The following is a 25,321-nucleotide window of genomic DNA, read 5'->3' as shown; positions in this document are numbered from 1 at the left end:
AGTTAAAATAATTTTTTATTATTGTAATTACCCATGTAGTTATTGTGTGTAAGTAATTCTTGTAAATTTTTCATTAGTGCAACATTATAAACATTTGCTAATAACTACTTGTAACGCAAAACTATTATTGAAGCCAAACACATTGTACATACATACGTTACAAACATTCATAAACATGCTATTACAAGCGTTAAGATTATTTCCATCGTGATTAGAAGTTTCTGGCTTGACCAGACAGGCATACAAAACCACAAATTAAAAATCCTGTACAGCTCGTTCCAGAAATGACAGGAACTTTGTGTGAAGTAACATGCATGAAATGCAATGAAACTAATGAAACAAGTACATTGTGTATGACACGATACTACTATATGTTGTTTTTTTTTTTTATATCCCATACATATTTTCTATTTATTGTTTCTGTGAGGTAACAGAAAGGACTTGAGGATTTCGAATAAAAACCGTATAATATTACTCTATATATATGATCATTTCCTTTTGTAGTTTTTTATTCACGGAACATGTTCAGAGTTGTGAGAAAATTGTTTATACTTACATCAATACCTGTGCACAGTGGGCTCGTTGTCACCTAAAATGGCTTTTAATTTAGGGAAAGCTTATTTTTTTTTTTTTTGGAAAAAATCATCAAATATTCAGGCTTCTTTTTGAATTATAAAGCTTTAGAATTTTAAAGTTAGAGAATTTAAATTATTTTCAAGTAATGTAGAATTTTATATAGTTTTCATCTTAGTTCTAAAATTTCAATTATGCCCACTTTTTAATAAATTTCAACCCAACGTGCTGTGTAGGGAAAATATCAATTTTTAATAAAAGCTTTTGGCTTTGTGAAGATTTATCACATCTTCTTGCAAAATTGCATTTGAAAAGCACGTAGTTTTTCATATGATGGTTTAAATACCTCTTTTTTTTCTTGTGCCGTACTTTTTGGTGTGAACCATAATAGTTCAGGGCTTGTTTTTGGTTTTTCAATTATCGATATTAACCTTTAGTGTGTTACTTGTGGTTTTCTTTGAGGTAATTTTTTATGTAACAACAAATAACGACAGCTTTTATTTCGAGAGATATGATATTTGGATTGAATATTCGTTTGAATATGTATATCCCAACGAACATACAAAATGTGTCAATAAAAGGCGAAAGAATTATATGTCAATATTTTCTATTGTTTTACCATTAAAATACTTTTTGAATTGAAATTAGCTCTACTTAATCCCTTAGAAAGGTATACTTTAGTCTCTGAGTTTCGACTATTTTAAAATTTTGTAGGCCTATGTAATTTTTTAAGCTATAATTAGATTACCAGCAGAAAGATCAATTCTATAAGGCACCGATATCATCAGTCTTTCTCGCTTTTAAACAGTACACTTGGGCTTGTCATTGCCTTTTGAGTGTTAAATTAATGTATTTCTTGCATGTTGTAATCCCTTTTCATTGGTGGCAAACTCACAAAATTGAGCCTAATGTATAGATGATGCAAGTAATAGTGTAATTTCCTAGTATGTTAAAGTTTTAACAGAAACTATGTTTTTCCTTTTGGTCTTGTTGAATTTTTAAAAGATTTCCTTTCTTCATGGTAAATACTTTGTGCAATTTTAATATCTTTTCACTACGTACATTGAAAATAACGCATACCTAATATATACGAAAAGTTTCGTACAATGTACTATTTCGAACCACGAAATTGTTTCCAAATATGTACGAAATATTTTAGCATTTTATATAATTTTAGAAAAAAAAAAAAAAAACAAGTTAAAGTACTATATTCGGCTATGCCGAATCTTAATTACCCTCCACCAGTAAGCTACTTTTTATTAAATCCTATTTAACTAACCAGTTTTTAGATAACTCGGCATAAGTTTGGTTTCCGTAGTAAGGGTACTATGATTTAGTAATTTCTTTACTCATATATGGAATTTATTTTGATTAGGTCGAAATAAAACGTTATGATACACTAAAATGAGTCATAGAGTCCATGGATCCACTAAAGTGGTGTAGGGTATAAAAAGTAAATTTTTTTAAATTTTTACATTTTTTTCAAAGAGATTGAACATATTTTGCTAAGAACAATAGCTAATAAGCAGGAAAACCAAAATATGCTAAAAACAAGTAAGAAATTTTAGTCGGGCGAGGCCGACCTATTCGACGGGTTCAGTTGTATGGGGGCTAGGAGAAATAATGGACCGATGTTAGCCATTTTCAATAGGCTTTGTCCCTGTGGCAATAGTTTGATTACAAGGTTTGCAAGTCCTATTCGGGGGTTCAGTTGTATGGGGGCTAGGTGAAATAATGCACCGATTTTAACGATTTTCAATAGGTTTCGTCCCTGGGACAATAGAAGATCATGTGCCAAAATTCATGGAATTATCTTCAAAATTGCGACCTGTAGTTTGATCACAAGGTTTACAAGCCCTATTCAGGGGATCAGTTGTATGGGAGCTAGGTGAAATAATGGACCGATCTTATTTCAATAGATTTCGTCCCTGGGACAATAGAAGATCATGTGCCAAATTTCATTGAATTATCTTCAAAATGTAGTTTGTAGTTTGATTACAGACGGACGGACAGACAGACGTACATAGCTAAATCGACTCAGAAAACGATTCTAAGCCGATTGGTATACTTTAAGGTGGGTATAGGACCAATATTATTGTTAATATTGTATTAACATTACCTTCTAAACATCGCTATAACAACTTTCCAATAATGCGTTAATTAAATAGTTTCGAGTAAATTTGAATGGTTTATCATGGAAAAGCATATAAAGCTATAACAACTTCCCAATAATGCGTTAATTAAATAGTTTCGACTAAATTTAAATGGTTTATCATGGAAAAATTTAACAAAAATATGATTTAGCGAATTTCAAAAAAAAAAAAAAAAACACATAAATTCATTTATTTACTCTTCTTAATAAATTTTTTGAATTTAAAATACATGTCCATATAATTTTTCTCCTTTCTGGCTGAAAAATTCATTATAAATTTCAATGGGGGGTTTGAGTTTTTCTAATAATAAAAAAATTGAATCAAAAAACAAATGGAAAAGGGGGACACTAACCAAACAATAGAATAATATATGGTGAAAAAAATGAACTACTACACTTGTATAAATGTTAAATATCTCCAAAAAATACATGAATAAACATACATAAATCTTGTTTATAAACATACTGTTTTGTTTTTTCAACCATTCTAATATACAGGCTTAAACATACATATAAACTTGTATTGCATTTTGACTATAAATTTCAATTGTTTTAATATAAATTTTGTTGTTGTAAATGCACGCTATTGTGGGTAGAAGTGTTAAGTATAACTAAAAGAATTCCAACTATTTCAAAAAAAAAAAAAAAACTCGTCCTCAATGTGAGGTCCATATTTAGTACACTTGAAAAGTGTGGCGACGGCGACATTTTTGTGCGAAAATTACTATCGCATATGATTGTGTCGTGCGGTTAAAGAGTTGAGAGCTGGAAATCTAAATTCGATAAATATTGTGGCAAGAAAGGAATATGTTAAAGGGAACCATTGCGATTAGTGACTTTGGGATTACAAGAGTCATACCGGATTACTACTTAAAATGGTACTCAAAAAATAAAAGTACAGCTTCGTGAGTATGCTAACCAATAGAGAAGAAAATTACCAGGATTTCGTTTTGATTATTATAATTATTTTTTGAGAGAATAGACTGCACTAACCGACATCAAAATTAGCAATCCCTTATACAAACATTAGATGTCATAACAAAAATGTTATAACTAAAACTACTTCACTAAGTTGACAAGAACTATCTATACCTTATATTTTATGTGACACATCGTTATAGAGTATTTAAAAAATTCGTAGAACTCTTTAATAAAAACAATTTTGTATGTATATGTGTCACAAAACATATTTGATATGGTCAGTGTTAGTTAGTCGTTGGTAGTATTGTTCTATTTGGCATGGATTTTCTAATTTTAATTCAAATGCAAATGCGTAAAATACTGTGTCATGCACATTAACCCTTGTTAGAGGCTTCAAATGCAGCCAGCTAAATTGTACCAAACTCAACGCAACACGCATTATAATGATAACAATTGACATTAATATACAAATTTGTTTTTAAAACGATAACTATACCCGTACACATACATATGTACATACATATGTATGTACATATGGGGAATTTCGTGTCAAGTGATCCAACTTTTAAAATCGATGTCTTCCGATTTGGATGACATTTGCAACAAGGTTAGTATTATGGGCTAGTAGGGCAGACACAAATTTTCAGCTTTATCCGTCAAGAACTGCCGGAGTCGGAGGCGGTCAAAGTTGGTAATTTTGCTTTTAAAAGCATACCCTACACCAGTTATGAATATTAAATGTGATTTATTTTTCATAATAATTCATTGTTCCGATACATTTATGCAATTTATGGTTGAAAAACTAATTTTCTGAAAGAGGCTTTATAAGGGGGCTAGGGGCAAGTATGGACCAAGCCCGATAAAGTTAGTTGTACCGCTTTTTATCGATATTCAGGTATATTTAACATAATTATGAGCTCAGAAGCCCTTTTCGGGGGGTTCTGTTGTATGAGGGCTAGGTGAAATAATGGACCGATTTTAACCATTTCAATAGTTTTTTTTTGTTGAAAGAATGAAGAAATAGCTATCTAAACTCCTTTGGACATAATTTGCTAGGACCAATAGGTGAAAAGTTATACTCATTTGAATAAAACCCTGTATGACCCCCTCTGACTCCGGCAGTTCTGGACCGATGGAGCTGAAAATTTTTGTCTGGCCTACTATCCCATAGTGCTAACCTTGGTTCAATTTTCCTCTAAATTGGAAGACATCGATTTTAAAATTTGGGTCACTTGACACGAATTTCCCCGTACATATGTACGTATTTATGTTAAAATGAGTAAGAAAATATATACGGTTAGGGCCGACTATATGATGCACTGCACCAGCTATAAGCATAATTAAAATTTTATAAAAAAAAAATACTATTTAATTTATTTAAATTCCGATCATTTTTATACCCACCATCAAAAAAGATGGGGGGTATATTGGTTTTGTCATTCCGTTTGTAACACATCGAAATATTGGTCATAAATATATACAAAAGTATATATATTCTGGGTCCTCATTAAATTCTAAGACGATCTAGCCATGTCTGTCCGTCCGTCTGTCTGTCTGTCTGTCTGCCTGTTGAAAGCACGATAGAGTCAGAATGGAAAGAGCTAGAGGGTTGAAATTTCACATAAATATTTCCTATAGGTAAGGTTTGTTTGGTGTTGAAAAAGGGCAATATCGGTCCACGTTTTCGGATAGCCCCCATACAAGTGGTCCCTCGAAAAGCAGCTTTAACAGTCATAACTTGTACAAAAATACGAATATAGCGATGAAATTCGACATAAGTAAGTTTCTTGTGATCCAAAATCACTATTTATGAAGATCGGTCCATAATTGACCCTACCCCCCATATAAGGTCCCCTTCAGAAAATGACTTTAACGCTCATTACTGACTTAAATATACTAGTATATAGATGAAATTCGACATAAGTAAGTTTCATACGAGTCAAAATCTATCTAAAAATTTTATGAGGATCGGTCCATGATTGACCCTACCCCCCATATAAGGTCCCCTTCAGAAAATGACTGCAACGCTCATTAATGGCTTAAAAATACGAGTGTAGCGATGAAATTCGACACAAATAAATTTAATATGCACCAAATTCTATCTACCAAATTTTATGAGGATCGACCCATAATTGACCCTACCCCTCTATATAAGGTCCCCTTCAGAAAATTACATTAACGCTTGTAACTGGCCTAAAAATACGAGTATATAGATTAAATTCGACATAAGTAAGTTTCATTCGAGTCAAACGAGTTTTGATGGTGGGTATATAAGATTCGGCATAGCCGAATATAACACTCTTACTTGTTTTATCTTTAAAATTTAATTTCTTGTAATAAGCTTTATTTGGGGCTAGGGTCAAATATAGCCCAATTCTTTTAAAATTTGGTGGATTGTTATTTATGCTAATTTCATCATTGTCTAGATTTTTGTAAGTGAAATATTCAAGTAATATTCTGTAGGGAAATATTAGCGGTCAAATAATGTCAGACCATTATGAAAATTTTCAATATTATATAGAACTTAGCATTCGAAATAGTTACGAATTCGGTCGATCGACAGATTTTTTTAAAAAATGTTCAACGGGCTTTGTTTTTGGTACCTAATTTCATTCATTTACATATCTTTATAATATCAATGCGTTGCAAACAGCATCACATACCCATAACACCCTTTCCACTGTAATGCTGTAGATTATATATACTTTCAGGGTATGTATGTATGTAACAAATAATAGATAGGTCTTTGATTATATAGATACATTTTATTTAGATAAATCTTATTAGAATATGCATTCTAAATTTCCAAAAAGAGGCGTTATTATTTTGAATCGATTTAATCTATAAAACGTAGATAAACTCATTCTAAAGGAAGAAAAATGCAAATAATTAATTATTACAGGGCTATGTTTAAATTTGTTCAATAGATGGCGTCATAGTTTCATTTTTGTCAATTAAATTTAAAACACTAATAAAAATGTAAAGCGGACCGAGCTCAGCTGCCACAATATATTATATGTAGATAATATGACTTCTTATAGTAGTAGTAATGAAATAGTGCCGCCTAATGTATTAAATATTCACATGTTAGATGATTGAAACTATAAACCAATATAAATAATTCATATACCAAACAAGTAAGAGGGTTATATTCGGCCATGCCGAATCTTATATACCCACCATTAAATCATACTTATCAAAGTTTATTTGATATTATCGAAGTAATTTTCTAATTTATTAGATAGTCGATATTAATATGAACATCAGGGAACTATTTGGAAGAGGGCCTTTAATAAGGGCTTAAGTATGGACCGTGCTCTTCCAAATTAATTCAGTAATGAGGTTTTAAGTAATTTTCTGAAGGAAACCGATAATGGATGTTTGATCAGTTATCAATCGATCCTCATCAAATTCAGTTGAAAAATTTCAGTTCCTATAAAACTACCGTAATTTGAAAGAACTTTTGAGCCATAGATGATCGTTAAAGTCATTTTCTGAAGTGAATATTATATAAGGGTCAATTATAGACCGATTTTTATAAACTTTTGTACATAAAGTATGTTTCGTAAAGAAGTTGTTTATTCGAATGTCGTAAATTTAAGCAACTAATAATTATGGACCCATCCTCATAAAATTTAAGAAAACGATTTTAGTTCCTATAAAACCTTCTTATGTCGAATTTTATTGCTATATATGCTTCTTAAGGTCAGATATGAGCATTTAAGTAATTTTCTGAAGGGGACCTTATATGGGGGGTAGAGTCAATTATGGACCGATCCTTATAAAATTTTACGAAGAGATTTAAGTTCCTATAAGATATATTTCTGTCGAATTTCACCGCTTTATATGCTTCTTTCAGACAGTTAGAAATATTTAAGTCATTTTCTGAAGGGGAAAAGTATCTGTGCAAAATTTCTCGCTATCTACTTCCATTTGGAAGACAGACAGACAGACGGACGGACATGGCTATATCGTCTTAGAATCTAATGAGGACCCAGAATATGGATCTTAGACGAATATTTCGATGTGTTACAAACGGAATGACAAAAACAATATACCCCCCATCTTTTTTGATGGTAGGTATAAAAATAACTGAACTTATACATACCTATTATGCATCACACCAAATAATATTATCATTTGAAATGGTGTCATTTTAAATTTGTTTATTAAAAATATTCTATTTTAAAATTTAGAAGTTTGGAGCATGTACATAAACATAAAATAAATTCGTTATTAAAATTTGCAAATTGAAACGGTATTTGTTATTGATATCGAATGCTGTAATTTGACCTTATATTTTCTAAGAGTAATCGGTTTTGTGTCATTAATTGACCGTTTTTTTTTTCAAATGTTTACCACCAAAATTCTCTTGCATACATATGTTTAATACATTATGTCAAGATTTTAAAGACATCTAGGTTCCTTGGAAAATTGATTTTAATTAATGCACACATGTCACTTAAGTGACATTGTTACTAATACTTTAAAATTTGGCTATTTACAGCCCACTTTACCAGAATGTATCCGATTAATGACAATTTGAGGACAAGAAATTGTTCTACCCAGCTAAAAAAGATTATGTATGGATCATATATGGATTCATATATGAAACATATATGTTCATATATGTTCATATCTGAATATCGCCATTTTTCGGATATGAACATATATGAATATATATGGTCCATATATGATTCATATATGATCCATATATAATCATATATGATCGTTTTTAGCTGGGTATGTATATAAAATATAATTACTAGTAAAAACAACGATTGACTTTTGCATCTAGATAGTTACAACTTTTATTTATTATTATTCATTCTAGTAAATTTGTGTCTCAAGTTGGAAATACTATTTAATTTGCACGCATTTATTTAATTTATCAGCTTGACTTATCAGTTTTTCACAAGCTGGAGCCGCAACATATGCGCTGCAATCCGTGCAAGCTTGTGCATAATAATTGAAATAGGTGCCTGTGGGACATTTTTCAATTTTAGGCACATAAGCAGCCTGACACCGATAATATTTTTCTACATCGTTATAATTGGGCCAAAGTCTATAAATGTCATTACCTACACACTTTGGCGTAAATGTAGACGTATAAATCTGCACATTGCAAAAAGGCGCAGTTGTTGGCGTTGGCACTACTACAGCAGGTGTAAATTTCTCACAGTTCCCTTTTTTTAAATCTCCACATGGGGGTGCTGGAACATATTCAGCACATTTGGTACATTTCTGTTGATAGAAAGTGAATATGGTATTGGGAAAACAGTTTTCTAGAATAGGATTTTTGAGTCCCTGGCATCTATAGTAACGTGTTGCATTTGTATAATCGGGCCACAAAACTTTAAGGTCTTTTTCCGCATCGCATAAACTTTTAATTTTCTCACTGTAGTCGCGAGCTGGACACACTAAAGCCAGTGTATGATGTGCCACTACCAATAGGCTTGTAATAACTGCCACTAAATATAAACACATATTAATTTTTATTACTTTCTATACTACTGTCAGTAATTACGAGTATTTACCAATTTTCATGATTAAACTTTCCGAAGGGGTTTCAAATAATCACTGAATAGTTTCTATGATCGTTGTTTGGTTTTTATAGTATTCTCTTTAGCAATTATGGGATGTATAAAACAAATAATATTATTTTAAACCAAATACATAGCTAAATATTTGTATATTCGCGTATATACTTTTTAATCATTTCATGTAGCTTTAACAATTAATATTTCCTTTTAATCAATACAAAATACCAATTAAGATTAAATACAATACCGAATGAATTTTATTTGAAAATTAATAATTTTGTGTGTGTGTGCAGAGAACTAAGAGAGTGAAGTTTAGTGATATTAATATCGAATGGATTATTCACGTTTGAACTGTACTTATTGAACATATGTCATTTTTATATCCTCCACCACCATTAGTGGGAATGTATAAGTTTGTCATTCCGTGTGTAACACGAAGAAGTATTCATCTTAGACCCATCAAAGTATATACATATATATATAAGGACCATATATTCTTGGTCCTTATGAAATTCTGAGTCGATCTTGCTATGTCCGTCTATCGGTCTGTGTAAAACACGCTCACGTTAAAAATAAATCAACAAAATCCACCGAAAATATTTATTATTGTCCTAAGCAGTTTGGTATTGAAAATCGGTTCACGACGTAAAAAGTTATGAGTAAAAATTTCAGACTACCTCGAAAAAAAATTACGGTTTTTTTTTCCAATTCTTATGTAGTTTTCTAAGAAACTACCACAAATATTTTGATGAATTTTGTCACATAATATTCTTTTCTGCCAGGGATAAAGTTTGGTTGTTCCAAAATTTATCACAGTCCCCATACAAAGCTATATATTTCCGGAAATTAGTTTATCGTTAATATATCGGTATCAACACAAAATGTTTCACATGTAAATATAATATGAACAGAAGTCATAATACCAATGTAGATCTGTATCGGTCTAAAATTGCTCATAGCTCCCATATAAGGTCCACTTCCGCACATATTTCATTGATAAATAAAGCAATTGTAATAAAATTTGACACAAATACTTATGTTTTGTCTATATATGAATCTCTCTACGAAATTATTTCCGGATAGGCCCGTAATTGGTTATAGCGCCATATAAGGTCCACTTTCGAAAATATATATTTCATTGAAATATAAAGCTATCGAGATAAAATTCGACATGAATATGTTTTGTGTACATATCAATCATTCTACGAACATTTTTCCGGATCGGTCTATTATTGGTCATAGCACCCGTACAAGGTCTACATCCGAAAATCACTTTATGTAAATTTTCTGGACCTTATCAAAATTAGTTTCACATATGTATAACTACGGAAACTAAACTTATGTCGAGGTATCTAAAAATTAAGTTGTTAAATGGGTTTTAATAAAAAGTAGCTTGCTGGTGGAGGGTATTTAAGATTCGGCACAGCCTAATATAGAACTCTTACTTGTTATATATCCTAAGAGTTAGAAAGACTTACTTTGTAACATCTTGACATATCACCTATTTGGGATTTTATGTCAAGTGTCTCAACTATTTGTAACTACTTGTTTAAGTAGTTATTTGTAAGCGTGCGTGGTAAGTACTTGTATCTAATAGTTGGATCATATGGAATCGGAGAATTTTGTCTGCAAAAATTTCTTTCTGATATTCCGTGCATATGTTTAGTTGTGACAAAACTTCAAATGAGCATATTTTAAAAAAAATATTATTTTATTAAAAAAAATATTTTTTTTTTACAAAAAAATTGAGACGAATATGAAGGGTATAAAGACAAGTTTCCTATCGATAACATTTTTATTTATGTAGACATTCTTTGTCCCCTCTGATAAAAACATTTTATAAAATTTGGTAGCTGTCTTCAATAGTATGTATGTAGATAAAAACTTAATATTAATTATTGTCAATTTTTAAAATGTTATCATAGTAAAACGAAGAATATTGCTGTTATTAATATTTTATTAAATTCGTTTCGGTGTTTGTGATAAAGAAAAATAATTACTTTTAATAATACTTAAAAATAAATATAAACAATTCTGATTCATTGAACTTTTTAATAATTCCATTATATCTTAAAACTTATCTCGGTGGTGGTAGCATTATCAACTTTGTTCTTCCGTTCATCTGAATTATCTAGTCAAACAACAAACATATGTAGTTTATAAACCAACTTTTCAGACCTAGAACATTATAGCTCAAAATTGATTGATAAATTGTAATGTAAAAGTAAATTCATCTTCAAAATTTTGTTAAAATGTAGTGCACTTTGCTTTTTATTAGGCCATAGTTGGTATGTCAATTAAAAGTCTTTGTTAACATGAAATTTATTTAAGAAGTAGCTTAGTGTTTCAAATTCTATAATCTCTTATTGTAACAAATTAAGATATGAATAAGCTGAATAAAAATGTGTTTCAATTCGCCGAATTTTTATATACTCATAATTGGTGTAGAGTATACTATGGTCAAACATTCACGACTATTCTTTCTTATTTTTTTCCCATAAATATAATTTTTATTCAAACAATATTTTGTCGAAAATTTATTACTATTACCCACATGAATATTATAACTAAATTATAAAGTGTATTTTATTGAAATAAGCATTATTTGAATTTAATCAATGTATTTTTTGTTTACATCTGGCGAAACATTTGCGAAAACAATTGTTAGTTTGACCACACGTATGTACATAAAAAAGCTAAAATAATAATATGCGATAAAATATAATTTTACTGACTCTAACAGGTCTAACAGTCAATAAAAAATAATCATAATCACTTGTACTTATTCAAAAACTTACTATTCAATGAGAACTTTATACCTTCTGTATTAGGTTTTAGTAGTCTAGTAGGCAAAAACTTACATTGCCGTTTAATAAGTTAAATAGCTAATTTAACATTTCATACATTGGCATTTAAACTCATTACTTTAATACGGTGGCGTCATTGGACGCAGGTACTTATCATGCTCGCTTACAAATAGGGAGTTAAATAAGTCATTATCACGATTGCTTTCAATAAGTAGTTAAGTAAGTTGTTTTGATTTATATACAAAAAAGCTTAGAAGAATACGAATTTGGGCCTTGTGTTTATTAGCCTAGAATTATTGCTGGATTCATTTACGATCACACGTAATTGAAGAAGCACAAAACGTATTTGTAGCTTATAAACGCGCGAATACTAGACATTAAAGCAGAATTTCACTATTTGTTTTACGGCTATAAAAAAGAATTTGCGTAATATTTGTATTAAAATAAAAAAATATATAAGGGCAATTTCGTGCCAAGTGATTTACCTTTAAAATCGATGTCTCCCGATTTGGATGACATTTGCACCAAGGGTAGTACTATTGGATAATAGGCCCGACACAAATAACTGCCAGAGTTAAAGGGGGTAATAAAAAATGTTTTTGGAAAGATTGAAGAAATAGCTATCTTAAATCCTTTGGAAAATTTTTGTTGGGAAAAAAACCTGTACGACCAATAGAGCTGAAAATTTGTGTCTGGCCTTCGATGTCTTCCAAATCCTCACCTCAGTATAATTTTTGAAAAATTAAATATTTTCGAGTTTTTTGAAATGGGTCTCAAAAATTTCGTAATTTACAGCTGATTACGGGGATTTTATGATTTTTAGTGGCATATTATTTTCGCATTTTATCGAATTGGGTGTCAAAGTTGTCGTTCAGAATTTTTTGAAATATATATTCTCCTTATAATACAATAAAAGTCGTTTTGCGGATCATGTTGATTTTGTCATTCCGTTTGTAACACATCGAAATATTGGTCATAGACCCACAAAAGTAAATTCTAAGACAATCTAGCCATGTCTGTCCGTCCGTCTGTCTGTCTGTTGAAAGCACGATAGAGTCCGAAGGGAAAGAGCTAGAGGGTTGAAATTTCACATAAATATTTCTTATAGGTAAGGTTTGTTTGGTATTGAAAATGGGCAATATCGATCCACGTTTTCGGATAGCCCCCATTCAAGTGGCCCCTCGAAAAGCAGCTGTAACAGCCATAAATTGTTTAAAAATACGAATATAGCGATGACATAAGTAAGTTTCTTGTGATCCAAAATCACTATGCAAAATTTTATGAGGTTCGGTCCATAATTGACCCTACCCCCCATATAAGGTCCCCTTCAGAAAATGACTTTAACGCTCATTACTGGCTTAAAAATACAAGTATATAGATGAAATTCGACATAAGTAAGTTTCATATGAGTCAAAATCTATCTGAAAAATTTTATGTTGATCGGTCCATGATTGACCCTACCCCCCATATAAGGTCCCCTCCAGAAAATTACGCTCATTAATAGCTTAAAAATACGAGTGTAGCGATGAAATTCGACACAAATAAATTTAATACGAACCAAATCCTGTCTACAAAATTTTATGAGAATCGACCCATAATTGACCCTACCCCCCTATATAAGGTCCCCTTCAGAAAATTACTTTAAGGCTTATAACTGGCCTAAAAATACGAGTATATAGATGAAATTCGACATAAGTTTCATTCGAGTCAAACGAGGTTTGATAGTGGGTATATAAGATTCGGCATAGCCGAATATAACACTCTTACTTGTTTTTTAAACATGTTGTACTGAGATCTAGATTTTCAATCGCTGGTAGGAAACTGAAGATCTTTTCAATAAAATGGTTTTTTATTTTCTCGTATTAGAGGCATTTAGAGGTATTCCTCCTAAAAAGTGGCTTATGGGACACCCTAATGCAGCGGTTCCCACAGATTTTTACTTCGCGGACCCCTTGAAGAACTTATTTAATTTCGCGGACCCCCATACATATTTTGATATCTTATTGTTCTAAATAATTGTCCATCCGAAAATTGACCTAGTTCATTAATCCCTAGGTCTAATAAATGTAGAGATGTCATATCTATAAAATATTCCCGTACGTTGAGAATATATAATATTTCAGATAGGTTTTCAATTGCATGTTTTGAAGATAGAATGACTTCTTTGTTGATATGTTAACATGATGTTTAATTTTATGATCGTGAGATCTTTCATGTTCATTTTTCTTCAAGGTAGCGAAAAGGTTTCTTTATTAAATATTGTCACATGTGCTTAAGGAGTCACGTTTCAAAAATTTGTTGCGATTGCAAAGGGTGAACTGAGTAAGTGAGCTAAGTTTTCGAGAAAATAATATAAGAAAGTTGGACTTCTTCTATGTTGTTGCGGAATGCGTTATCCGCATAATATATGATTTGAACTCTTTGTTAAAGTACAGTGGACGTCCAATAGTACGTATACTCTTTATTACGAATGTCCAATAATACGAATGGCAAAATTGTTGCATTGTCTACTCTATAGTACGAATAAAGTCACAATTTTTCTGTTCGATAGTACGAATAACGCATTTTTTATGGGAATTTTGGTTGTATTTACGTATGAATGAAGTTTTTATTTTATTATTTCGGTATCATTCACCTTAAGCTCAGTAATTTTGAAGTTTTTTTGTATTTATTACAAGTGTTTTGTATTTTTAAAAATCCTATACACACAATTTACTGCATGTGTATTTACAAATCAACAATTATTTAGTGTTATTAATTTATTTTATTGGAATTTTGATGACCCAAGAGAAGAAATTAAATTGGATGATAACGCCAATGAGGAAAGTATTTTATTAGTTCCCGACAATAACTCTGCTGAGAACAATATTGAAGCCTCAATAGCGCTGTTATTGAAAAAGCCGTAGGAATCATTTTACAAAGTAATAAACATCGATGTTAAATGATGGATTTTTTAATAAGTAAAATGATATTTATATACATATGTATGTATGAACTGTTAATTTTGAAAGTAGTGTGACTCCACATTCCAAACAATGGGTTTAAGGATAACTATTCTAATTTTTAAGAGAAAATTATAAATTAGAGAATTGTGGTTGAATGGAATCAAGTTTCTAATAAAAGTTTTATGTAATCTGAACATTTTAACACATTTTAGAACACATATGTAAATTGCAAATTGTCTTTGGCACACATCTTTTTAAAAACATTAAAATTTAAAACCTTCTACATATATCTCATTTCAACCATTGGACTCACGATACTTTCAAAATTAACAATTCATATACGTAAATATGTCCCTTTTATGCCTGTTTATGTACAAGAAATTTATTTAAAATAATACACATTTATTATATTTTGTTCCGTTATGTAATTTTTATGAAAAATAAAACAAAAATAAATAAAATCCAATATTTTATGTGTATTATTTGAATTTAAACATACAAAATGTGTTGTTCAATAATACGAATTTTTCGGTATTACGAAAGGGCCTGACACTATATAATTCGTACTAGTGGACGTCCACTGTACTGTGAATTTGGAACTTAAATTTGAATTTTAAAATACCAACGAATTATTTTACTTCATGGTTTTTGGCTACATATTTACGCGAAACGCTATGGATTTTCTGATGTTAATTTAATAATATGTATTGGTCGACAAAATCAAGTTAAAATCTGTGTATCACATCGGATTGGAATATTTATAAAGAGATGCATAAAGAGTCACCTCTGTTTTGGGAATATATAATTTTGCTTACAATTTGATAAACTTAAATTTGTAATAAGCCTGTCTTTGAATTGAACTTCATACTCCGGAATACCTGTATCCCTAATTTAATTGTAAGGCAGAGTATTATTTGTCTGAAATAAAAACCATTATTTCAGTACATATACAGGAAATAAAAATTACAAATCACGCAGTACTTTACTTTATAAAAGTTATACAATAAATTTGTAGGGCCTAGCTTCTTCCTGATAAACAACCGGAAAAATAAAATTCAAAAAGTCACCAAAAAATTTGGTATTATTGCACAAAAATTGGAGATATTTGTACATACATATAAAAGCAGAATATTGTTTATTCATGGTTTTTTTCGTTCGTCTTCGCGGACCCCCTAGGATTTTACTACGGACCACTAGGGGTCCGCGGACCCCCATTTGGGAACCGTTGCCCTAATGTACATAAGAATAATAACTTTTTTTGCGAATGAAAATACAACAGCGCTACCTTATAGCCAATACTGTCCTGATAATAAAATTCTATTTTTTATGTCAATTCGGTAGAAAAACTTCCCGCACCGAACCCAATTTCTAAAATGCTTTTATTCGTTATTTTTACTAAAATTATTTTAATAATTTTCATAGCGATTTGTTAGAAATTTCGCAACAGGGGTTTAAAGAACAATGTTCTCTTTAAGATAGAGTTATACACAGAAAAAATTAATTTTAAAAAAATTTTCCATTAAACGATTAATCAAAAATTTTAAAAGGGTTCAATTCATTTTGTATTTGATTCATAAAAATGTATAATCAAATACGTATTTAACAACAACAAAAATAGAAAAAAATAAAAATTTTGTGTACGAAATCAATTATAAGTAGTAATTGAATATACAGTGGACGTCCAGTAGTACGAACGCTCTTTATTACGAATTTCCAGTAATACGAATGGCAAAATTTTTGCATTGACTACTCTATAGTACGAAGAGATAGGCATTTTTTCTATTCGATAGTGCGAATGGTAGTTTGTTATGAGAATTTTTGTTTTATTTACGTATGAATGAAGTTTTATTATGTTTTTACTTCATTCTTTCGCGGTCATCCACGTTTAGCGAAGTTATTGTGAAGTTTTTTTGTTTTTAAAAGTGTTTTGTGTTTTAACTGTCAAAATGTTGCAAGTAAAACGATGTAAAAAAAAGACAATTTCTTTGCAAGATAAATTAAAAATTATAGCAGACCACGAAAATAAAACATCGTTGTTTGAAATTTCAAAAAAATATGGATTATCCAAATCCACTATATGTACAATCATTAAACAAAAAACGCAACTACTGGATAATTCCATGAGTTCGTTAAAAAAATCGGTATAGACTTACAAGTGGTGAATTTAAAAAAATGGAGGATTCACTTAACGAGTGGTTTTTAGCACAAAGAAAATTCTGCACAAAAAATTCTACAATGGTCAGTTTTGTGCCAGTGATGGTTGGCTAACAAAATTTAAAAAGCGTTATGGAATACGATTGTTAAAAGAGTCTGGTGAGAAATTATCTTCTTCTAAAGAACTTGTTGCGCCATTCGTTAATAAGTTAGCGTCTACCATTATGGAGCATGGGCTATCAAACGAGGCAATTTTTAATGCGGATGAATCCGGTCTCTACTGGAAAATGTTGCCAAACAAAACATATGTTCACAGTGGAGAAAAATCTGCTCCAGGTAGAAAATTGTCAAAGGAGAGATTAACATTTTTAATGTGTGCTAATGCTGCAGGAACTAAGAAAATTAAACTTTTTGTAATAGGAAAAGCTCAAAAACCGAGATCTTTTCGGAACAAAATTCTTCTTATTGAGTACGGAAACTCTAAATTTGCCTGGATGAATGCAGCTCTGTTCAAAAAATGGTTTTTTGATAAATTTATTCCAGAAGTAAGTTTTAGTAAATAATTTAATTGTTATTAATGATTTAAAAAAATTAAAAATATATTTACAGGTAGAGACATTTTTAAAAGAAAAGAAACTGCCAATTAAGGCTCTTCTAATATTAGACAACGCTCCAAGTCATCCACCGGCAGATGAACTGGTTCATGATACTAAAGATGGACAGATTTGGGTAATGTATATGCCCCCCAATGTAACTCCACTAATACAGCCCATGGATCAGAATGCAATAAGGCTCTTAAAACTGCATTACCGTAACAGTTTACTGTCAAAAATTGTATCTTCCAACGAAAATTTAGAAACGTCCCTCAAACAAACCACTTTATTTGAAGCCGTTTCATTGGTTGCCTTAGCCTGGAAAAAAGGATCCAGTGATTCCATAAAGAAATGTTGGAAAAAAATTTTGGGCGAAGACAATTTTGAGGACGAGGATGATATTCCACTATCAGTAGTGCGTGACAGTGAGGAGATAAGAGCAATTTCCAAAATGAACAATTTACTACATGCAAACTTTCCAAATTCACAATTTGATTTTCATGATTTATTTGAATGGAATCTTGATGATCCAAGTGAAGAAATTGAATTGGATGATGATGTCGATGAGGATAATATTTTATTAGTTCCTGACAATAGCTCTACAAAAGTAAAAATGGGGATGCAATAAACTGCTTTGACACATGTATTAAATGGGCTGTTGAGAACAACATTGAAACCTCGAAAATACTATTATTGAGAAGTCTTCATGAAAAGGCTGTAGAAATCAGTTTAAAAAGTAATAAACGTCAATGTTTAATGACGGATTTTTTAAATAAGTAAATTATTCATTTTTTTGTTATATGTATATGTACATACATTAGTATGTTCTTTCGTGCCTGTTTAAGTACAAAAAAATTAATTCAAAATATTACAAATTAATTATATCTTTTTTCGTTATGTAGTTTTTTATAAAAAAATATATATATATATTAATAAAATCTAAATATTATATGTGAATTATTTGAATTGGAACATAAAAATGCGTTGTTCAATAATACGAATTTTTCGGTACTACGAAAGGGCCTGACAATATATAATTCGTACTAGTGGACGTCCACTGTACAATTTTTGTTATAGGTTGAACTTCAAAAAATAAAATAATTGAAAACGAGGTTTTGGTAATTGAAATCGTTTTTCAATTTTTTCTGTGTACAAATGCAAAAATGTTGGAAAAATATTTATTTTTCTCATATCGAAAGAAGTCATAACCCTAATGTACATACATATGGGCAATTCCATACGATTGTATGTGACGTTCGTAAGCCTTCAGATTGGTATAGAATACTATATTTTCAAAAGGAATCATCCCATTCGGAACCTTGTTTTCCAAAATGTACATATAAATATTTAGGAAAATCTAAAATTTCTTATTTGTTTTAATTTCTTACACTATGGGACATATTTTTCATTCGTAATCTATAATGTTTAAATAAAAAAAATTAATATAATTTTATAACGTATATTTTTGAATATATCAGATTTCAACAACAAATTCAGATATGTAGAGTATAGAACTTAAAGCGCGTTTAATAAACATTTTTGTGTTAAAAATATATTTCTATGATTTTTATCCAGGAAGATTTAGTTTTTTGATTTTAAATGCTTTCCAAATTCTCATACGGTGTCACCAATACCAAAATCAGCTCATAATTAATCCCTTTATAATACCTTCTTCAGTCAAATGATTTTATGTAAAAAACTTAATTGCTCTATCAAATGCTAATGCTAACACTAAGTTTCATTTTACTTTTATTATTAAAATTATACCCTTAGAATACATACTTATATTTAACAGTACTCTAATTTCCAAATTGTCCCCAATTACGTATTTATAATTGCTGCTCAAATATTTCTGTAATGTATTTTGTAGAAAATTTTGAAATGAAAGTACTTTTCATTATTTTGCATTGTTTCTATTGAAAACTATAGTGGAAGATTTTGTTCATGACCCTTACCAATACTTTAACCTTTACCATAATATTAAAGGACATGTCAGTAGTTTGTTTATATCAAAATAAATTACTTAAACATTTTTTAATTGATACCTTTTTTAAGTACTAAGGTAAGGAGTCTATTAAATAATAAAAATTTCATATAACAAATTACAAAACAGTTAAACATGGTTATAACGAAACAAATCTACTTAGTTTGCTTTTTTATCTTATTAACTTTTTGGATTAAATCCCGATGTTTACTACAGGTTAAATATCTCGAAAACGATATGGCACAGGGTATACAGAGGCGTCACGAGCAAAAAACTATTTCCCTCTCTTTCGCACAAAACGAATTCAAAAATTTTTTTTTAGCTGTATTTTATATACCTCTTCTCACCAAACAATTTCAAAATCAAACAAAAGCTGATTTTAGACTTTTTTAAATGTCAAAAGTGACACCTCTGTATACTTTGTGGATATGGTTTCATTTACAGATAAAACTAGCAAGTTGTTAGTTCTAAATAAGGGGCTATGTTTCATAATAAACCACATTGACGGTACCAAATATCGATAGCGATCAAAGAATTAGCTGTGTCAATATTGTAGCGCTCAGTTATCTTCTTATATCTTCTTTTTCTATACATACATATATATATATAAATCAATGTATGTTTGCTTGTTTGTTTGTTTGTACCTTATAGGAGGCTAAACCACTGAAGCGATCTTCTTAAAATTCACTGTATGTTCCTTTATTTCTGGAAGGTACAATAGGCTACATTTTGTTTTTAAATTGCAAGTGGGAGAGGTGCTACGCCCACATCCTTAAAATTTGAATATCTCGGAATATGGTACAACTAGAGTCCTAAAAATTTGTATGGACAATTTTGACATCCATATGAATATTTTGAGAAAAAATGGGAGGAATAGCATCAGGGGCGCGGCACCTCTCACCCCTGGAATCCTAAAATTTTGCACTAACAAATTTGTCATCCATGTGAACATTTGGGTAATAAATTGGCGGATTTGAAATAGTGGCGTGGTACCTCCCATAATAAAAAAAAATCTTATATTTGGGAAAATATAACAGCTAGAATTCTAAAAGTTTGTACAAGCAACATTGAAATTCATATCAACAATTTGAAGAAAAAATGGGAGGACTAGAAATATGGGGCGTGACACCTCCCATATGAATTAAACACACAAATTCGTATATCTGGGAAATTATTAGAGCTAGAATCCTCAAATTTTGCACGAACAACATTTTCATCCATGTGAACAATTGGGTAATAAATTAGAAGATTACAAATAGGGGGCGTGGCACAACCTATATGAATTAAATACAAAAATTCGTATGTCTAGGAAAGCATTGCAGCTAGAATCCCTATAAATATGAAAGTTAGAGATTTTTATTTATATTGCTTTTAGGGTAGCAAAGTGCACAGGGCATAGCTAGTCATAAATAAAAGAGGAAACATTTTCCTACATATTTATATACTTTTCCTAAGAACTTAAAAAATGCCCATGTCTGGTTTAAAGTGCGTTTTATTTGAAATTCTTTGCATAGTGTACTTTAAAGAAGCAATTTTTAGAAAAAGTCTTCACTATAGACGTAGTTCGTTCTAACCATGATCGATTGTATTGTGATTTTCCATTTAAAACAACGAAAAATAATGAAAATTGAACAGATATAATAAAAACGTGAGCAAGAATAAACGGTTACATAAGAAGCGCAGAAATGGCTAAAATTTCACCAAAAGTCTGTGACAAACCACATTGTGACAAATTAGCTGGAGGTCGAGTAGCGTTAACAATTCTAAAATGTGTTGCCTTATGGCCTTGGCGGTACGAATATAAAAATAAAAATCAAAAATTACTATATTCAAAAATACAACTTATACATCGCTGGATACTGCATGTACCACTCAGCCTGACTTTTTGCTTGCTTATGTGGGTGGAAGTTTTTATTTCGACCGATCTGAATGAGGCCGCCAATGTGGTTTTCATGTCTTTGGCTTTAGCAATGTATCTAATGAAGTTCATAAATATTAGAGTCTATTCGAAAAAAGCCATTTGGTTTATATATGAAATGGAACACAATAGAATGTTTGATCTGCTTAATGCCGAAGAAATGGAAATGTGGTCGAAATATCATAAAAATTTTCGCATGGTTTCCATCATTTACATTTTCGGTAGTGCGTTTTCATCTTTTTTCGCCTTTGTGGGTGCCTTGTTTGAGGAGGATTATCAGTTGGGCTATCCCTATTATGTGCCATTTGAGTGGCGTAATCCTGAACGGTACTGGTATGCATATGTATTTAATTGGACTGGTATTTTGGTGTCCTGTTTCTCGAATGTCAGTTTGGATATGTTGGGTTGTTATATGATTTTTCACGTTGGTCTTCTGTATAAACTCTTGGGTATGCGTTTCTATAATTTAAGATCTGCTAGGGAAACAGAGGCCATCAGAGAGTTTACAAAATTATTTCTCATACATTCGTGTATAAAACGGTAGGTTGAAAATATAATATTTTACTTGTGTATATCGATTTATGTTTCCTAAATTGTGTCTTACTTTTATTACAGAATGACAAAAGAATGTGAAATATTAATTTCACATTATGTCTTAACTCAGATTATTTTCAGTGGTCTAATTGTGTGCTTTTCTGGTTATCGTATGCAAAAGGTAAAGAACTCTATATATTATCTCAGCAGAAACTTACATTTTAAAGAAATTAGTCAAAAAGCTACTTTTAACTACGGTGATGACTTACCACGCTCGCATACAAATAAGTTCATAAATAAGTACTTTTATATAATGATTTACACACAGAAAAACTATTTTCTTTCTGTGTATGTGCGTAGATAAACAGTTGCTAAAATAAAGTACTTACATATCTGATGATATGTAAGTCATTATAAGAGTATTTAAGAGTTATGCAGACGGTATGTAGTAGTCATTGAAAAGTAAGTAGTTGTGTAAGTACGTATTATTACCGAGTTTTTGCTGGGATCATTTCAGTTAGTATAATTAAACGTTAATAAGTATATATATTTTTTACTCCTTTTCTAAGATGAATATTTTAGCCGAATTCAGTCAATTTTTTAGCATGTTACAATTTCTCAGTGTTATGATTATGGAAATGTATTTACCCTGTCATTATGCCAATCAAATAACTACGAATTCTGCTGAATTACTTAATAATATCTACGATTGTGAGTGGCTGCAGTTTTCCATAGTTAATCGAAAATTCATATGTTTGTATATGGAGTTTTTTAAAGAACCCGAACAACTTCGAGCTGGAAAATACTTTGAACTTGGTTTGCCCATATTTACTAAGGTCTGTGTTGAAGATATAAGTTTTTGGTTATTTATATTTTTTTATGATAATTTTAAATTCTTTTTTATTTAGGTAATGAACACTGCCTATAGTTACTTTTCTTTACTGTTAAATATGGATAAATAAAAAAGGATTTAATTCAAAATTAAATTTAAATACTTTGTGCTCAATTGTTTTATTTTCAATGTCTTAATTAAAATTTGAAGCCATTTAAATGTTAAGGAAAAATTCCAAATGCGACCTTATAAGATGGATAGGGTCAATTATGGATCGATCCTCATAAATATTTGGTGTTCCTCAAAAAATAGTTTTTGCCACATTTTTCGCTATATTGGTGTTATTAAGCCTGCTCTAAATGTGGATATTATGGTTCGATGTCCGCCATACATTAGAATATAATTTCTAGTTGTATACGACATGTTTGTACTAGAACATGCTCCAAAACTGCAACTCTGAGCATTTGAGACAAATCGGACAAACCGTTCCAAATAGTCTTCAAAATTTGAACATTTTTTTAAAGGGGAAAAAAATTAAAAACTTTGCATTTTCATATAAATATGTAATACGTAATCGATACAAAATCAAAATCTTTATAAAAATATAGCAAAGGTTGTGAGATATCTGTGACCAATTTTGCTTATTATACGTTGTGCACCCAAAAATATTGGGTGTTATACCAATCGGCTCAGATTCAGTTTTTGAGTCGATCCGTCCTTCCGTCCGTCTGTGTGTCCATGTAAACTTTTTGCCCACTCTACAGCTCGAAATTTTCAAGATAATTTTATGAAATTTGGCACATACTTTACCCAAGGTCCTATTGAAAATGGTTCAAATCGGTTCATTATTTCATACAACCATAATCACTGGTGTAGGCTACCATATGGTCGACCATGCCCGACTATAAATGGAATGTGGAATTTTATCTTAACTATATGCTAACTGATACTAGAGCTCAATATCTATAAGATTTGATGATTGTAGTTCTAAAAGTACCAAAAGAGGCAATAAACTTGAAATTTCCAAACAACCGATTTTAATAAATTTACAAAACTCTAGGGAGGAAGTTTTTTTAAGTTTAAGTTTAGACTTTATTAAATTCCTTAAATAATGTTCCTCGGTTGTAAATGGTTCTTTGATTTTTAATCAATTTACTTATGTTTTAATGCGATTTAATGCGATAGAATAAATAAAATATAAAATAAAAACAATAATATATATTTTTCACCCAAACATTTTACTTTATTTCATATGACATTAATTTCTGATCATTTAATATGTTTCTGATGTCCAAATACCTCACGGTCATATACATATTACTAACATATTAGATCTTTAAAATTTTCAGGTCACACAAGTCACTATTGTAACAATAGTCAAACATAAAACTCTAATCACTAGAACAACCAAAAATGGTCACAAGCTGTCTACAAACGTGGGTGTTTAAAACAATTGTAGTTTTAGCAAAAAAAAAAAAAAAAAACAATATTCTACAGAAAATATAACAACAGCAACACAAAATAATAAACAATTTTAACAATGTTTTCTACTTTTGTTTTGCCTCTTTTGTAAACTCTATAGAAAATATAATGTAGAAAACCATAATTCTTGAGACTCTATAGTGGACGTTCGACTACTACATACATACATATTTAGTTTCCCTTCCCCTAAACTCCATTCTAGAACTGTAAAAAGTGTATTGAGAAGGAAAAAAAAAAAATCATGTGAAACAAAAATTGTTATGGGTACTTGTTCATGTACATGCCTCCGTTGTTGTTGTTGTTGCTGGGTATATTTTTTTGGAGGTCCTTCTACTATGAATGTTTGTATATTTGGTTAGATGTAGGAGTAAGTAGAGAGTAGTTCTTTTTCTGTTCTATGGCTGAGAATGAGGCCAATATAGGTTTATGTTTGTTGCATGTAGTTGTTATTATTGGTACTGTTGTTGTTGTTGTTGTTTTTGCTACAAGTTAAAGCAATAAATAATTTTTATTGTTGTGCACTTAAAATGTCTTATGAACAAGAGGACCGCTGAAAATTGCTACAATTTATTTCTACACCGTTTCTTACTTGTTTTCTTTGTAATTTTAATGAATCATTTTCGATTAGAATTATAAAAGTTTCACTGATCTTGTCTGATGGTTAAGTATTTACATCAAATCAGAAGAAATACACCGGACCTCCTGTGTGGTAATTTACATACAACATGTTGGTGAGAAAAACCTGATTAGTGCATTATGAAATTACTATCGCCGGAGTGTCTTCAAAATATCAATCAGATATTTGGATCTAACTTCGAGGAAAGCCTGGCAATGACAAGAAAAGCTTTCCAAAGTTTCAATGTTCACTCCGCTTGTGCACTCA

At 30.5% G+C, this 25,321-nt stretch overlaps 2 protein-coding genes across 2 annotated transcripts in view; one reads left to right on the top strand and one right to left on the bottom strand.

Moving 5' to 3' along the window:
* Positions 1-25,321, top strand: part of LOC119608784 (netrin receptor DCC) — a 390,750-nt gene that overhangs the window by 255,976 nt on the left and 109,453 nt on the right. The window lies entirely within an intron of this gene.
* LOC119608860 (peritrophin-55-like) lies at positions 8,428-9,267 on the bottom strand. Its single transcript, XM_037963420.1, has 2 exons — positions 9,184-9,267; positions 8,428-9,117 (listed from the first exon to the last, which is right to left on the bottom strand). Exons 1-2 carry the CDS (start codon positions 9,191-9,193, stop codon positions 8,507-8,509), a joined length of 621 nt encoding a protein of 206 aa, XP_037819348.1. The 5' UTR covers positions 9,194-9,267; the 3' UTR covers positions 8,428-8,506.

The sequence above is a fragment of the Lucilia sericata genome, unplaced genomic scaffold, assembly GCF_015586225.1.
Source record: "Lucilia sericata isolate MDLA Ls3-8-SP2 unplaced genomic scaffold, ASM1558622v1 Contig000022F_arrow, whole genome shotgun sequence".
Taxonomy (NCBI): Eukaryota; Metazoa; Arthropoda; class Insecta; order Diptera; family Calliphoridae; genus Lucilia; species Lucilia sericata.
Note: the sequence above shows the minus strand (reverse complement) of the source record. Positions and strands in the feature narration are given on the sequence as shown.